Below are 16,339 nucleotides of genomic sequence, written 5' to 3'. Positions count from 1 at the left end.
GCAAAGTTCTAATACTAAGACCAAGTCATGCCGCCTCAGCTTAATTTATTTCATTTGTCTTCTTTCTCTCAAGTGGAATCTTGCCATTGTTACTCTAAATTGATCTTACCAATTTCAGTTATTCACAAAAGTTAATAATTTATGAACATATTTTCTTAAAAGTTTCTATTTTTACATTTCCCATATTTTGTAGCATGGAACCATCACATTCATATATCTGTGGTAGCATACATTTGCTTGCCGCCTGGAAAGAATCTAGCATCAGTTCGGATACGTACGTTAAAATTTCTTTTAACATTATATTTGCTGCCGGCAATTTCTTCTGAAGGCCCGAATATAGACGCTCTATAAATACCCTGGAGGGAAATTTTGAAGAGCCAAAACCAGGCTTCAGCTTTTGATTATGGCTATGCCTGCAGTAACTTTATTGGCTCTCATTTCAGTTTTTATTATTTTCCCTGATTCAACATTCGGCAATGAATTCCCCGCCAGGGTCGAAAAAAGTGAGCTCATGACATACATTGTGCACGTGAAGAAACCCGAGGGCCGTGTAGTCTCTACCATATCCGATGACACGAGAGCCTATCACGAGTCTTTTCTGCCTGTTACAATCACTAGCGATTCACCTGGCGAGCAACGCAAGAAACTGCTGTACTCGTACCAGAATGTGATCAGCGGTTTCTCAGCGAGACTTACTGCTGAAGAACTCGAGTCCATGAAGGAGAAAGATGGATTCCTTTCAGCAAGTCCAGAAAGGATTCTACATCCTCTAACAACACATTCTCCCAAGTTTCTTGGATTATACCAAGAAACAGGATTTTGGAAGCAATCACATTTTGGCAAGGGGATCATTATCGGAGTTCTTGACACAGGGATACTCCCGAGTCATCCTTCATTTAGCAGTGAAGGCATGCCGCCTCCACCTGCTAAATGGAAGGGTAAGTGTGAATTTGAGGCAACTGTGTGCAACAACAAGCTTATTGGGGCAAGATCATTTAACGTGGCATCCAATGCCTCGAAAACTATTGTGGATACGCCCCTCGATGATGATGGGCATGGAACGCATACGGCTAGCACAGCTGCTGGTGGAATGGTGAAAAATGCTAGTGTGCTAGGCAATGCTTATGGCACAGCGGTTGGGGTTGCACCAAAAGCACATTTAGCCATATATAAAGTTTGTTTTGGACCTGACTGCCCCGAAAGTGATATACTAGCTGGGTTGGATTCTGCGATTGAAGATGGTGTAGACGTTCTTTCCATTTCCCTTGGTGAAGATTCAACCCCATTTTTCAAAGACAATATCGCAATAGCATCATTTGCTGCAGTTGAGAAGAGCATTTTCGTCAGTTGTTCTGGCGGAAACTCAGGCCCGATAAAGGAAACAATAACGAACGAGGCTCCATGGATTCTCACTGTCGGTGCCAGCACCATTGATAGAAGCATTAGGTCCACAGCAAAACTAGGAGACGGTCAAGAATTTGATGGCGAATCTGTTTTCCAGCCTAAAGATTTCCCTCCAACGCTGCTACCCCTTGTTTATGCTGGATCCAATGGAAATCAAGATTCAGCATTCTGTGCGAATGGGTCGTTATCTGGAGTCGATGTTAAAGGAAAAGTTGTCTTGTGTGACAGAGGAGGAGGAATAGCAAGATTAGCAAAAGGTCAAGAGGTAAAAGATGCCGGGGGAGCGGCAATGATACTTGCCAACTCACAAACTGATGGATTCAGCACGTCAGCAGATGCTCATGTCTTACCTGCAGCTCACGTACCATACACATCGGGGCTTAAAATTAAAGAGTACATAAACTCAACCGAAGCTCCATTAGCAACAATTTTGTTCAAAGGTACCATTATTGGAGACCTATTGGCTCCAGCTGTGGCTTCTTTCTCCTCGAGAGGGCCTAGTTTGGCAACACCAGGGATTCTGAAACCGGACATTATTGGACCTGGAGTGAACATTTTAGCAGCATGGCCATTTCCGCTGGATGAAGACACGAACACGGAACTGACATTTAATATCGAATCGGGCACGTCTATGTCATGTCCTCACCTCAGTGGGGTAGCTGGTTTGCTCAAAAGCGTGCACCCTTATTGGTCTCCGGCAGCCATAAAATCGGCTATTATGACCTCAGCTGATCTAGTGAATCTCAAAGGCGAACCAATTTTAGATGAAACACTCACCCCAGCGGGCATTTTCGCCACGGGTGCAGGGCATGTCAACCCATCTAAAGCAAACAAACCGGGGCTGATATACGACATTGAAACCGAGGATTACATCCCCTACTTGTGTGGATTGGGCTACACAGAGGAGCAAGTAGGGATCATCGCACACAAACGGGTCCATTGCACGACGAAAATTCTTGAAGGACAGCTTAACTATCCCTCATTTGCCGTCACGTTCGGGAAGCCATCACAAACATTTACCCGGACCGTGACAAATGTTGGTGAACCATGTTCAAATTACAGTCTCAAGATTGTTGCCCCGAAAGGAGTTAGCATTAGTGTGAAGCCTGATAAAATGTTCTTCACGGAGTCGAATCAAAAAGAATCGTACTCTGTGACGTTTAGCCGCACAAGTAACATCACAAATACATTTTCACAAGGTTATCTGTTGTGGGTTTCCGCAAAATATTCAGTCAGGAGTGTTGTATCGGTAAGGTTCAACTGAATCACAATTTCCCCCCTCTATTACCATAGGAGTGAGATTTTTGTTTTAACGTTGGTTAATCGAACTAATGTCACTTACTTGTCGGAAAAATCTAGGCCACTGCATCAGGAGGGTGTTGGCAACTGAATCACTCTTATGTGAAGTAAAGTTCTATGTTATGAATTGTGATCAGCATTGAATGACTCTTTTGAACAATTCTTTCACTATACCTAAAAACTGAACAAAATCGAAATTACAAATGGATTTTGAATATTTTTTCCCTTATAAATATTTATAATGATTATTAGGTTCTTTCTTATCAAATTTAACTTTTCGTCTCATATCTTCTTAACTTTCGGTAATTTTAGTCATTTTAATCGAGATTATTAATGTTGTGACATTAAATATGTCAACACCACATTAACACTGCAACATATCAGGAAAAATGACTAAAATTTAAAAAATTTGACAAAAACTAAAAGTTGACAATATAAATAAACAAAATTACAAACATACTGGATAAAAAAAAACATACCGGATAAAAAAAACAATTTCCCAAATTTTACTGAGATCGATTTACGAAATCAAAACTAGTGTCAGGCTTCCTTAGGGCACCCGAATTGGTGGGTGTTATAACACCCACCACCTCATCAAAAATCGTGGGGTCCACATGCCACATACATATTACATTAACACATCTATTCTCCCACATTCATTTTAACATTCACACTCATTATTTGTAGGTCCCGCTATCCACTCATTCATCTTACTCTTATTTTATATTAAATAAATTCAATTTCAAATTTTTTAAGAAATTTAAATTATTATTATTTTATATTAATAATAATTTGTTTTTATATATTCAGTACGTAAAATAATTTAATTTTATGAGTGTCATTTAATTAAAATTTAAAATTTATTATAAACCTAAAATAAAACGGTACAACATATAATAATAAATAACACTTGCATAAAAATATTAGAAAATAAATTAAACTCAAGAGAAGATGTAAAATACTAATTGATCGGAGAGTTACATTAAATAACATTAAATAAAAAAAATTAATCACGTGCATGGGGCCCGCGTTCAGCGACGGGTTTTGAAAATCCGTCGCAAATAGCGACGGTTTTTACCAAACCGTCGTTAAGTTTCGCCCCACACTCTCTCCAATGTGAGTGGGCGTCTTTAACACCCAATGTGGGTGCTCTTACAATTCGGTCTTATCAAAGTTACCAAAATTCTAGATTTTTTTTAAAAATTAAACTAAAAAAAAAAACAAATACAACATAGTTACTGAATTACCTCCTCACAAGTTTGCATCTCATTATCTTATATTTTTTTATATCATATGTTGGAAACTAGATTCTGGAGTTTGACAAAACATGAATCAATCGATTAACAAAATATAAATCAACTGATACGCGCAAGCAAATTCGGCAACTGAACTTATCAACTGAAATCAGCTGATACAATGATACAGAGTAAACTGATCAGTTGGAACTGATCAGTTAAAACATTCAGCCGAATGCCTCAAAGTCTCTCAACTGAAGATGTCTCGGGAAAGAACAAAGAAGACATAACAGATTACAAGAGCACCGCACAACAACCAAGACTACTTAAAACGACGCATTCCGGACAAAGCAATTAAGACGCCGAATTACAATAAATGAAGCAAACAATATCGAAAGAATAATCAAGTGGAAACCAACGGATACAAAGATTCAAATTTATCTCAAGATTACCGTTGGAAAAGAAGAGTATAAATATGGCAGAAGAAAAAGAAGAAGCGACGATACATCATTCGAAACTTGCTATTACTCTGTCAAAATCTCAGCTCACTCTTACTTGATTTATTCGTAGCAATCAAGGCTACAAGTTGAGCAAACTAGCACTCTGTAATATTTGTTAATTCAATAGTGCTAAGATCAGTTACGCACAGAGATCATTTTGTAATACTAAGAGTTTCAATTTAGGCAGTGGGTAAGTCCTAACTGAAGTGGGTCTGTACAAGTGTTGTATTGGATCAAAGTCTTTTAGTGAAAATCCTATCCTTGTGATAGAAGGGGTGACGTAGGAGTAATTGAATTCTCCGAACATCCAGAAACAATCCTTGTGTATTTTATTTCAGTTCTGTATTCTATCTGTCAGTCAGTTACCTTCCGCAACTACCTCAGTTTAACTGATTGATATTGACCAACAACATTCTGAGAATCAGTTTGTCACCAAACTGAACTCAAAAATTCGATAAGACCAATATTAATTGAGAGTGTTTATTCAACCCCCCTTTCTAAACACTCTTGACACGTCAATCGATCCTATCAAGTGGTATCAGAGCGGTTGAATCTTGTTCTTGAATACTTCTGATCTATAAATCTGCTAGCATGACTTCATTCAATAAAATTCCTATGTTCTCAAGAGAAGATTTCGATGACTGAAAAATCAGAATGCAGGCTCACTTAGCTGCACAAGATGATGACATGTGGTATGTCATAACAGACGGACCCATGAAGATTCTAAAAGCAAATACAGCAATTGCCATAACTGAAGGGGCACCACAGAGAATTCAAAAGCCCAGAGAAGAGTGGACAACTGAGGACAAAAGAAAAGCCAATCTTGACAATGTGGCCAAAGATACTCTATACAAAACACTGGACAAAGCAACATTCAACAAAATAAAGATGTGCAAAACAGCAAAAGAAATTTGGGAAAATTTGATTCAGTTATATGAAGGAAATGACCAAACAAAAGAAAATAAACTCTCTGTTGCTGTTCAGAAATTTGACAATATCAAAATGAAGGTTGGAGAATCAATGAATGAGTATGATGAAAGGGTGAACATTATTGTAAATGAATTAAATGCACTCGAAAAGGTGTATACTAACAAAGAGGTTGCACTAAAAGTGATGAGAGGTCTTCCAAAGGAATGGGATGTCAAAAATATGGCTATGAGAGAATCTAAAGACTTGAATCAGATCGAACTTCATGAACTATTTGCTGATTTAAAGGCTTATGAATTTGAATTGCAGAGCAGAGAAGGAGAACCATTTACTCCTACAGCTACAACTGCTCTAGCAGCTATAAGAACTGAATCAACCAGTTCAGTCGAGAAATCTGCCGATCAGTTAAGCAATGATGCTATGTCATTATTCATCAAAAAGTTTGGGAGGTTCATGAGAAAGAACCAAGGAAACTTTCAGAAGTAATACCAGAAAAACAATTCCAAAGAAGAAATAAATGCTTGCTACAATTGTGGCAAAACAGGTCATTATATTGCTGACTGTCCTAAACCTAAAAAGGACAAAAGAGAACAAATCCAAATGGGCAGAAACTGATAGTGACGAATCAGAACCAGAAAGCTCATATAGCTCAAGTGATGAAGAGGAAGTCAAATGTCTAATGGCCAATGATACAGAAGCAGAATCTACAAGTCAACAGGTATTTGATTTTAGTTCAACTGATTTTACACGAGAAGAACTCATTTTAACATTGCATGAAATGGTAAATGAGTACCAGAAACTTGCATCATCATTTGGGGAAATAAAGTCAAAGCAAAATGATCCCATGGACAATAAAACCAAAACTGATGAATCAGTTGATGGGTTGAGTCTAAAAAGGGAAATTGCTGAGTTAAAAGCAGAGAGAAAGAAAGATCAGTCACTGATCCAGAAATTGATCCTTGAAAATTCAAAACAGACTGAGCTCATTCAATCTTGGAATAAGTCGTCTACTGCACTGAATGAGATGCAGAATTCACAAAAATCAGTTTCTGATAAAACTGGTTTAGGGTTCAGTAATCAAGGAGAAACGTTTTCAAATGATACTCAACCAAAGCTGACAATGAACAAAGGGAAGTACATTCACTTTGTCAAATCAGCAGTGGTACAAGAACAAATTGAGCTCAGTAAACTGATTGAACAACCTACTGAGAAGTTGAACAAGGCTAGAAGATATGAGATTAGCTATAGCCAAAAGCTTTCAACTGATTCACAAAGCGGGTCATCAAAAAGATTTCACAAAAACTATTCGAATGTCTATGTCAATTACTATAACTGCAAGCCAGTTCAGAAGAGATATAGATTGAACAATCAGTTGAATAAGACTAAAACACATACTGTATCAACTGTACACTACTCACCAAGCACACAAAAGCCAAGAAAAACCATTTGGAATACAGCTACTGAAAAGTCAGTTAGACTAATCCAAGTATGGGTTCCAAAGGGACTAATAAGTTTTGGACCCAAATAGATATGGGTACCAAATCATATTATGTGTGTGCTTGCAGGTAACAGGTACAGATAAAAATTCAATATGGTATTTGGACAGCGGTTGCTCACGACATATGACAGGAGATGCAAGTATGCTATCTCAACTGACCAAATATAGTGGTCCAAACATCAGTTTCGGAGATAATTCCAAAGGTAAAACCGTGGGTAAGGGTAAGCTTATCCATGGTAACTTACTATTAAAGATGTTTTATTAGCAGAGATCTGAAGTATAACTTGATCAGCATCAGTCAGTTATGCGACAATGGATTCTCGGTACAATTTGATAAAAACTCATGCTCAGTTAAAACATCAACTGATGAAATCATACTAACTGGCAAACGATGTGGAAACACATATAAAGTCAGTTGGAATGAACAGCCTCATGCACCAGTCTGCTTTATTGCTTCAAAATCATCTCAAAACTGGTTGTGGCATAAAATGTTAAATCATTTAAACTTTAAATCCATTGCCTATCTGAATAAACATGAACTTGTAACTGGTTTGCCCAAAATAAATTTTTCAAAAGAAAAACTTTGCTCAGCATGTCAGTATGGAAAACAAGTACGATCTTCTTTCAAAAACAAGGGCTGTAAGTCTTCATCCCGATGCTTAGAACTAGCACATGGATCTCTTCGGTCCAATACTAGTCATGAGCTTAGGGGGAATGAAATACACCTTGGTGGTCGTAGATGATTTTTCAAGATTTACTTGGGTTATCTTTCTCAAATCCAAAGACCATACGGCTGCACAACTGATTAAACTCTTTAAAAGACTTTTAAATGAAAAATCAGTTGGGATTGATCGAATCAGATCTGATCGAAGAACTGAATTCATCAATCAAACACTTTCAAGCTTTCTAGAAAATGCTGGAATCAAGCATGAGCTCTCAGCGGCAAGAACCCCTCAGCAAAACGGTTTAGCTGAGAGAAGAAATCGAACCCTTAAAGAAGCTGCTAGAACAATGCTTGCTGATTCTGGTATTTCTCAAAGATTTTGGGCAGAGGCAGTAAACACTGCATGTTATACTCAGAACATATCAATGATTAATAAGAATCATATGAAAACACCATATGAGATCTGGCATGGAAGAAAAAGTATAATCACTTATTTCAAAATATTCGGCTGTAGATGTTTTATTCATGATAATAGTAAAAATTACTTAAAAGCATTCGATGCCAAATCTGCAGAAGGAATATTCCTTGGATATTCATCAGTTAGTATAGCTTATAGAGTCTTTAATAAGAAAACTTTAAATGTTGAAGAATCTGCGCATGTTGATTTTGATGAAACTGCACTAACTGATCAAGTTGAGCTAGCTGATCGATTTTCAGATATCAGTTTGGAAGATGATGACAAAGATGAAAATCATAATAATCAAAACATCCTTCAAACACCAGAACCAGAGATATTGGATCAATTAAATGAGCAGGAAGTCAATGCTGACAATCAGTTATTAAAGGAAAATGATAATATTCAAATATCAGCTGACGAGGCATCAACTGAAGCTGAAAACTGCATTCAGTTACCAACTGAAGAAGTTGCAGATGCAACGAATGCTGAGTACAGATGGAGAAAATCACATCCACCAGAATTGGTAATAGGAAATCCATCTGATCCTGTAAGAACTCGCAATCAAATGTTAAATTTATTTATTCATTCAGCCTTTGTCTCACAAATAGAACCAAAGAAAACTGATGAAGCTCTTGCTGATCCTAACTGGGTAAATGCTATGCAAGAAGAGCTGAATCAGTTCACTCAAAATAACGTCTGGAACTTAGTTCCAAGACCAACTTCAAAAACCATTATAGGTACAAAATGGGTGTACAGGAATAAACTAAACGAGGACGGTTCAGTTATACGCAACAAAGCAAGACTAGTAGCACAAGGATATAGGCAAGAAGAAGGAATTGACTACGATGAGACGTATGCTCCAGTTGCAAGATTGGAAGCAATCAGAATATTTCTTGCTTATGCATCTCACAAAAACTTCAAAGTTTACCAGATGGATGTGAAGAGTGCATTCCTAAACGGTCAGTTACAAGAAGAAGTATATGTTGAACAACCTCCAGGTTTTGTAAATCACAAACTTCCTGATCATGTATACTATTTGAACAAAGCATTATATGGTCTTAAACAAGCTCCCAGGGCTTGGTACGAAACTCTTTCAAAATTCCTAACTGACCATGACTTTACAGTCGGATCAGTTGATAAGACCTTGTTCAAATTTACTAAAAATAATCATATTCTATTAGTTCAAATTTATGTTGATGATATAATATTTGGGTCAACTAACCCCAAATTGTGCGAAAAGTTTGCTAAGTTAATGCAGGAAAAGTTTGAAATGAGCATGATGGGTGAACTGACATTTTTTCTTGGACTGCAAGTGAAGCAACTGGAAACTGGTATATTCATTCAAAATATACAAAGGAGTTGCTAAAGAAATTTGGTATGGAATCATGCTCAGCTGCAACTACTCCCATGAGCTCATCAGTTAAACTAGATACTGACGAAGGGGGTATATCAGTAGAGGTGACATTATATAGAGGATTAATAGGTTCATTGTTGTACCTAACAGCCAGTCGACCTGATATTGTTTTTGCTGTCTGAATGTGTGCCAAATTTCAAGCATATCCTAAGCAATCACATTTCTCAGCTGCTAAAAGAATTCTGAGATATCTTAAGGACACGCAAAATGTTGGGCTATGGTATTCCAAAGACTCAACTTTCAATTTAGTTGGATATTCAGACGCAGATTATGCAGGATGTAAGCTTGATCGCAAAAGTACAAGTGGATCTTGTCAGTTCTTAGGAGACAGACTGATCTCTTGGTTCAGCAAGAAGCAGACATCCATAGCTACCTCAACAACAGAAGCAGAATATCTTGCTGCCGGTAGCTGTTGTGCACAACTGATCTGGATTCAGCAACAACTGAAGGATTATGGAGTAACATCAACTGAATCGCCCATATTTTGTGATAATACCAGCACAATTGCCATCACTTATAATCCAGTTCTTCACTCAATGACCAAGCATATGGATGTCAGGCATCACTTCATTAGGGATCATGCGTTAAAGAAGGATATTCGACTAGAAAATATTTCAACTGAACAGCAAGCAGCTGACATCTTCACAAAACCATTACCCGAGGCTAAGTTTTCTTACTTTCAAATATTCTTGGTTTAATTGATTTATCTTAGAAATTATTAGTAATATTGCTTCACTAACAGAATTATATGCAGAAAATAAGAACACAATAAATTGAAAATAACACTTCATTAAGAATACCAACGTTCCCATTTTACAGAAGATATCATGGAATCAACTGAATCTAGCCACGCCCTAACCCAATCATTTAACTCATAAATTCGAACTCTAGCAAATGCCCTAGATTTCGAAATCTTATCAACAACGTGCCACTCCTTCCATAGCATCGCCTCCAAAAGACACTTGTCTTCAACCAAATCCCTAACATGACTCACTTCAAAACGTTCAAGGTATTTCAGTGCTCTTGCCTCCTGAGCACGAGTAGGAATAGCACCACTGTCACTCACCCTCTTCAACTCATGAATCTTTTCCCATGTTAACATCACCTTCTGAAAAACATATATCTCCATCTTTCTCTTGATATCTTTTAAACGAGGGGTTGACTGCTCAGTAACATGAACATGAGTGCTGCTGCATGCATCAAAATCAGACATATTGAAATATTTTTGAACTGATATTGCATCACACTTTTATCACTATCATCTTATTTATAGGAAAATGACGTTGGAGAAGCTGAAGAGTCTCAAGTTAATCAATGCGTCTTTCACATTTACCAAGGACTTTAAGTTATCAGTTGTTCATTGTCAACTGACACCAGTTTGAATTCTATTAATAGTTGTTTAAATAGTCCCAGTTCATGATCAATTTATGACAGTTAGTCTCTCATCAGTTCATTTGTTTACATATCACAGCTGAGGAAATATATCATTTGCAGAAAAACAGAGTTAAAACCAGATAAATATTTCATTACTTATAAATGTTGGTCTGGATTACATCATCATACTTCTCCTCCACAACAATTATCCAAAATTTCAGCCAAACAGATAGAGAAGAAGGAGCAGTCATGAGAAAGCTCTAAGAATGAGCTATGCGCCTCAGGATCTTCAATTCCTTGCGGAGCATCAGCTGATACATGTGACCGTCCTTGAAGACGTCCACCCACACAGCAATATTCAAGTGCTTTCGCACTTGATTCAGTTCTGCCACCAATTCAGGAGTGGTGGCCTCCCCAGAGTTGTATAAGAGCTCAAGCTCCTGCAATCGCTCCCAGTAATGCAGACTTTCATAGAAGACTTCGTCTTCTATCTCAGCCTTCCTGGCCTCCACAGAAAAGAGAGAAAGACTTGAATCACTCGTATCAGACAAAATGGAGTTGTTTGACAAAAAGGGGGAAGAACAGCAGCTGAAGAAGAATTAATCAGATTATTAGAATCAACTGATATAATATTCTCAGATTTTATGTTATCTACAAGGAATCCAGTTATTTTATGATTCAGTTGCGTAATCTATTATCTACAAATAGCTCAGTTATTCGATCTTAAATCACTTGGTTTTGTCAAACACCATAAAGAGGGGAAATTGTTGGAAACTAGATTCTGGAGTTTGACAAAACATGAATCAATCGATTAACAAAATATGAATCAACTGATACGCGCAAGCAAATTCGGCAACTGAACTTATCAACTGAAATCAGCTGATACAATGATACAGAGTAAATTGATCAGTTGGAACTGATAAGTTAAAACATTCAGCCGAATGCCTCAAAGTCTCTCAACTGAAGATGTCTCGGGAAAGAACAAAGAAGACATAACAGATTACAAGAGCACCGCACAACAACCAAGACTACTTAAAACGACGCATTCCGGACAAAGCAATTAAGACAGCCGAATTACAATAAATGAAGCAAACAATATCGAAGGAATAATCAAGTGGAAACCAACGGATACAAAGATTCAAATTTATCTCAAGATTACTGTTGGAAAAGAAGAGTATAAATATGGCAGAAGAAAAAGAAGAAGCGACGATACATCATTCAAAACTTGCTATTACTCTGTCAAAATCTCAGCTCACTCTTACTTGATTTATTCGTAGCAATCAAGGCTACAAGTTGAGCAAACTAGCACTCTGTAATATTTGTTAATTCAATAGTGCTAAGATCAGTTACGCACAGAGATCATTTTGTAATACTAAGAGTTTCAATTTAGGCAGTGGGTAAGTCCTAACTGAAGTGGGTCTGTACAAGTGTTGTATTGGATCAAAGTCTTTTAGTGAAAATCCTATCCTTGTGATAGAAGGGGTGACGTAGGAGTAATTGAATTCTCCGAACATCCAGAAACAATCCTTGTGTATTTTATTTCAGTTCTGTATTCTATCTGTCAGTCAGTTACCTTCCGCAACTACCTCAGTTTAACTGATTGATATTGACCAACAACATTCTGAGAATCAGTTTGTCACCAAACTGAACTCAAAAATTCGATAAGACCAATATTAATTGAGAGTGTTTATTCAACCCCCCTTCTAAACACTCTTGACACGTCAATCGATCCTATCATCATATTTAAAAAATGCCATGCATCTAAAAAACTACCAATAATTTTTGTTATATATAAAATGCTCAATAAATATAACTTAATTTTTGTAACATATTTATTTTTTACGTAAGTAAACATTAAAATACTTAATTAGATAACATAATTTTATTTTACATTTGTTTTTTCCATCAATTTTTTCTCCTTTTAAAAAACTTCTTTTTCCACATCTACCAAACTTTAATATCTTTTTCTCCTTATTAATATTTAAAGACTTTTATATTATTTATTTAAAAAAATTATTCAAGACTATAGTTTTTTGTTCAACATTTTCATCCCGCTATCTAACATTAACCTTATGATCAACTTCCAAACTTATATAGATTCTTACATAATATACACAGGTTTTTCCATAATTTATTTAAATCTTACTACATGATGTCATGTATTTTTATAGTTTGCAATTTACATTAGTTTTATAAATATTATAAATGTCTACTTTCTTAAATGTACATTCGTACTATATACATCCATTTACAGGAAAAAAATAAATATACAACTTTTTTGTATTCTTTTGTTTCTATCTTAAACAATTACTATATGATTCCCAACTCAGCGTAATAATTATCATAATGTCCAAAGTACTCGCTGTTTCTTATCATATATTTTTATTTAAAAATTAACGTAGCCAAACTATATGGTCACATATTCGAAATATTTTACTTTTTCAAAAATTTTGAAAATAAACTTACTTCATTCATATTAATATAACAATAACATTAATTTTATATTTCATAGTTTTATATTCATTGTCGTCAACATCACTATAGTAAATAAAATCAATTTCGGCAATATTAAAGTTATTATACCTAATTTAATATCTTTTATTAGTCGCTCATTATATTAATCTATTTCACTGCCCTATAAAATATATTAACTCTTATGTCTACATATCTTAAAAACTCAAAGCTACAAACTTCGTAAATAATTCATTTGAATTCTAAAAAAAAAAAATGTTATGCCCGCTGAAATCCTATCGCCATTAATAATTATCAAGTTTCCTTTTTCTTGAGTACACTAAGATTCTAAGTACTCTTACTGATTTATTTATCAGCACATATTACAACTCACATTTACGTTGAAGCTACCAATTTCATAAACCCATTAACGCAAAAAATATTGGTAGATATGATACCTTTGCAAAAACTACAACTATTTATATATGAATACCCTATTTTCGTATTTAAATTATCTTATTTATAAAGTTTATCCATCATTAGATTTTAAGATAATCAAATACTTTATATTCAATTTGAGACATATTATTAGGCTTTGTCAGCGTGAACACCAATTCAATCTTTTCCCTACCTATTATCACTTTCGTAAAATCCATATTCTTTCATATTTTTTAATTTATTGAGTACATGCACAATTTAAAATATCAATCATATAAACATGGATAAAAAAATAAAAATTTAATATAATCATAATACTTACATATTTTTAGATTACATTTTATATAACACCTAGCCAAATATAAACTCTCATTAATTACTCTAAAACAACGTATAAATACTCACACGCTAAACGGCAAACCTGGGTAAGACACCTCAAGCATCGAGGTGCCCTACCTAGTATATAGTAATTCATATTGTTAATTGTAAGTCTTAATTTTAATTATTTAATATCGAAGTCACCAAGGACATTTAGAGGACAAATTGCTAAATTTTCAAATTTTATTTTTTGGTTATGAAACATGTTGAAGCAACTTTTTGTAGAAAAAATTAATTGCAACTGAAATTTAGATCGTCAATTTAATTTTTAATAATTTTATAAGGTATTTTTTCCCCCAATTTTCTTCAAAGAAATGAAATTCCGAGTTTGGTAATCATGAACCGAGAGAGAAATCGGGTTTTGCGTTGGCTTTGGCTGAAAAGCGCTCCACAGCTTGAAATAATTTTTGCCCCCCCTGAGGGCTGAGATACTATTATATTTTATTATGTATTTTTTTTCTTTTGGGAAAGAAATTAATTTACGCGGGCGTTTAAAGTTTTTGATGCTAAGTAATTTTCGTCCGAAATATGTAGATATTATATAAAAAATAAAAATTTTAAAATGTATTTTTATATCATATTTATTTATGTTAGAAATGATATATTCATTTAAAAATTCGAAAGTATAAATTACGTACAATAAATATTTTATGAGATATTGTAATGATATATTTAAGTACAAATCTATTACAACATATTTTCATGGTATTTACCGTAAGAACCTAAAGATTTTTTTTTTCTTCAATAAGAACCTAAAGATTATTTATTCTAGGATTTTTCAAATTTATATCTATGAGATGAGTCGATCAGTTACTTTTTTTTTTAAAATGGATTGAAATGCAACTGCTCGTGTATGTTTGGTTTGAGAAGCTTTCGTATTAAAATCACTTTTAAAAAAAAGAAAAATGGTTTTATTAAAAATTATATTATTTTGTCACAAAATTTGTTTTTTGAAAAGCAGAATTATTAAGAATGGTCTTATAGATCTATATCTATGAGATAAGTCTTTCGATTTATATCTACGTTGAAAATTAAATTTTTTTCGCACATTTTTTTTTTCATGAATCATTTCTAGTTGACTCAGAGTTTTTGACTTGTATTTTAAAAGCTTAAGTGCGTTTTTAGAAGATAAATTTTTTGTATTTTATTTTCTACCTCTACTGTAATGTAAAAAATAAAAACATGTTTCAGTATTTATCTAAATATCAAAATCATTTGTGTTTTTCTAATAAAAACACTTATGAATAGCTTAATTGATCTTAGTAATTTTTAAATTATAACTTCTGTATCTAAAAGAAAAATTGCAATTTTAGTCGTGTAAGTTGGTTTGTTTTCAGTTTAATAACGTAACATGTCAAAATTTGATTTTTATTTGATAATTTGGATTTTTTTCGTTTAATATTTTTTCTCCGAAACCACTAAATCTATCAAATATTGGTTATTTGACATCAATACTCTCTTATGTGACTAGTATGACAAAAATAAAGCCATATTACACACATTATGATCTAATGAAACAAAAATACAAGAAAACAACAAATTTTTTCCTCTCATTTTGAAGTGCTGGGGTTCATGTTGCTTATTGGGGTTCATGTTGCTTTATTTTCCATTTATTTTCGGTTAGATGATTTTAATATGTGAAATATAGATTGTATAACTGTCACATGTGCCACATAGAAGTACTGCATTTCCGCAACATAGCTTTCTGGGAAAAAATTGGAATTTTATGTAATTGGAAAAAGATACTTCGATTGCGAAAATTAATTATTATATTAGTTGAAAAGTCTCGAACTTTGAATTCAAAACCCATAAATTATATATGAAAAATCACTAGCAATCATTTTCGCCAAATTTCATTAATTCGTTTTTTCCCTTAAAATTCTATCTACTTTGGATGTATCGGTTACTAACAATTATAAATGATTCAACTTTCTCATATGAAAATGAAGGAAAAAAGACAAAAATTTGTGTGAGACGGTCTCACGGATCGTATTTTGTGAGACGCGTATCTTATTTGGGTCATCCATGAAAAAGTATTATTTTTTATGCTAAGAGTATTATTTTTTATTGTGAATATCGGTATGATTGATTCGACTCATAGATAAAGATTCGTGAGACCGTCTCACAAGAGACCTACTCGGGAAAAAAATAAACTTTGTGCCAAAAAAATCTAATAAAGCTTTTTTCTTATCATTAAAATACATTAACACTCTAAATTTTATGAATTATATCCATCTCTCAATTCTTTATCAATCTAGAACTAAATTGTGGGACACATGCAAATAATACATCCAAAACTA

At 34.4% G+C, this 16,339-nt stretch overlaps 1 protein-coding gene across 1 annotated transcript; it reads left to right on the top strand.

Moving 5' to 3' along the window:
- The first annotated feature begins 403 nt into the window (after positions 1-403).
- On the top strand, positions 404-2,668 carry LOC142556664 (subtilisin-like protease 4). Its single transcript, XM_075668142.1, has one exon. It carries the CDS (start codon positions 404-406, stop codon positions 2,666-2,668), a length of 2,265 nt encoding a protein of 754 aa, XP_075524257.1.
- The last annotated feature ends 13,671 nt before the right edge of the window (positions 2,669-16,339 follow it).

This window comes from Primulina tabacum, chromosome 9, assembly GCF_025594145.1.
Source record: "Primulina tabacum isolate GXHZ01 chromosome 9, ASM2559414v2, whole genome shotgun sequence".
Lineage (NCBI taxonomy): Eukaryota > Viridiplantae > Streptophyta > Magnoliopsida > Lamiales > Gesneriaceae > Primulina > Primulina tabacum.
The sequence above is the reverse complement of the archived record's forward strand: the minus strand, read 5'-3'. Positions and strand labels throughout refer to the sequence as shown.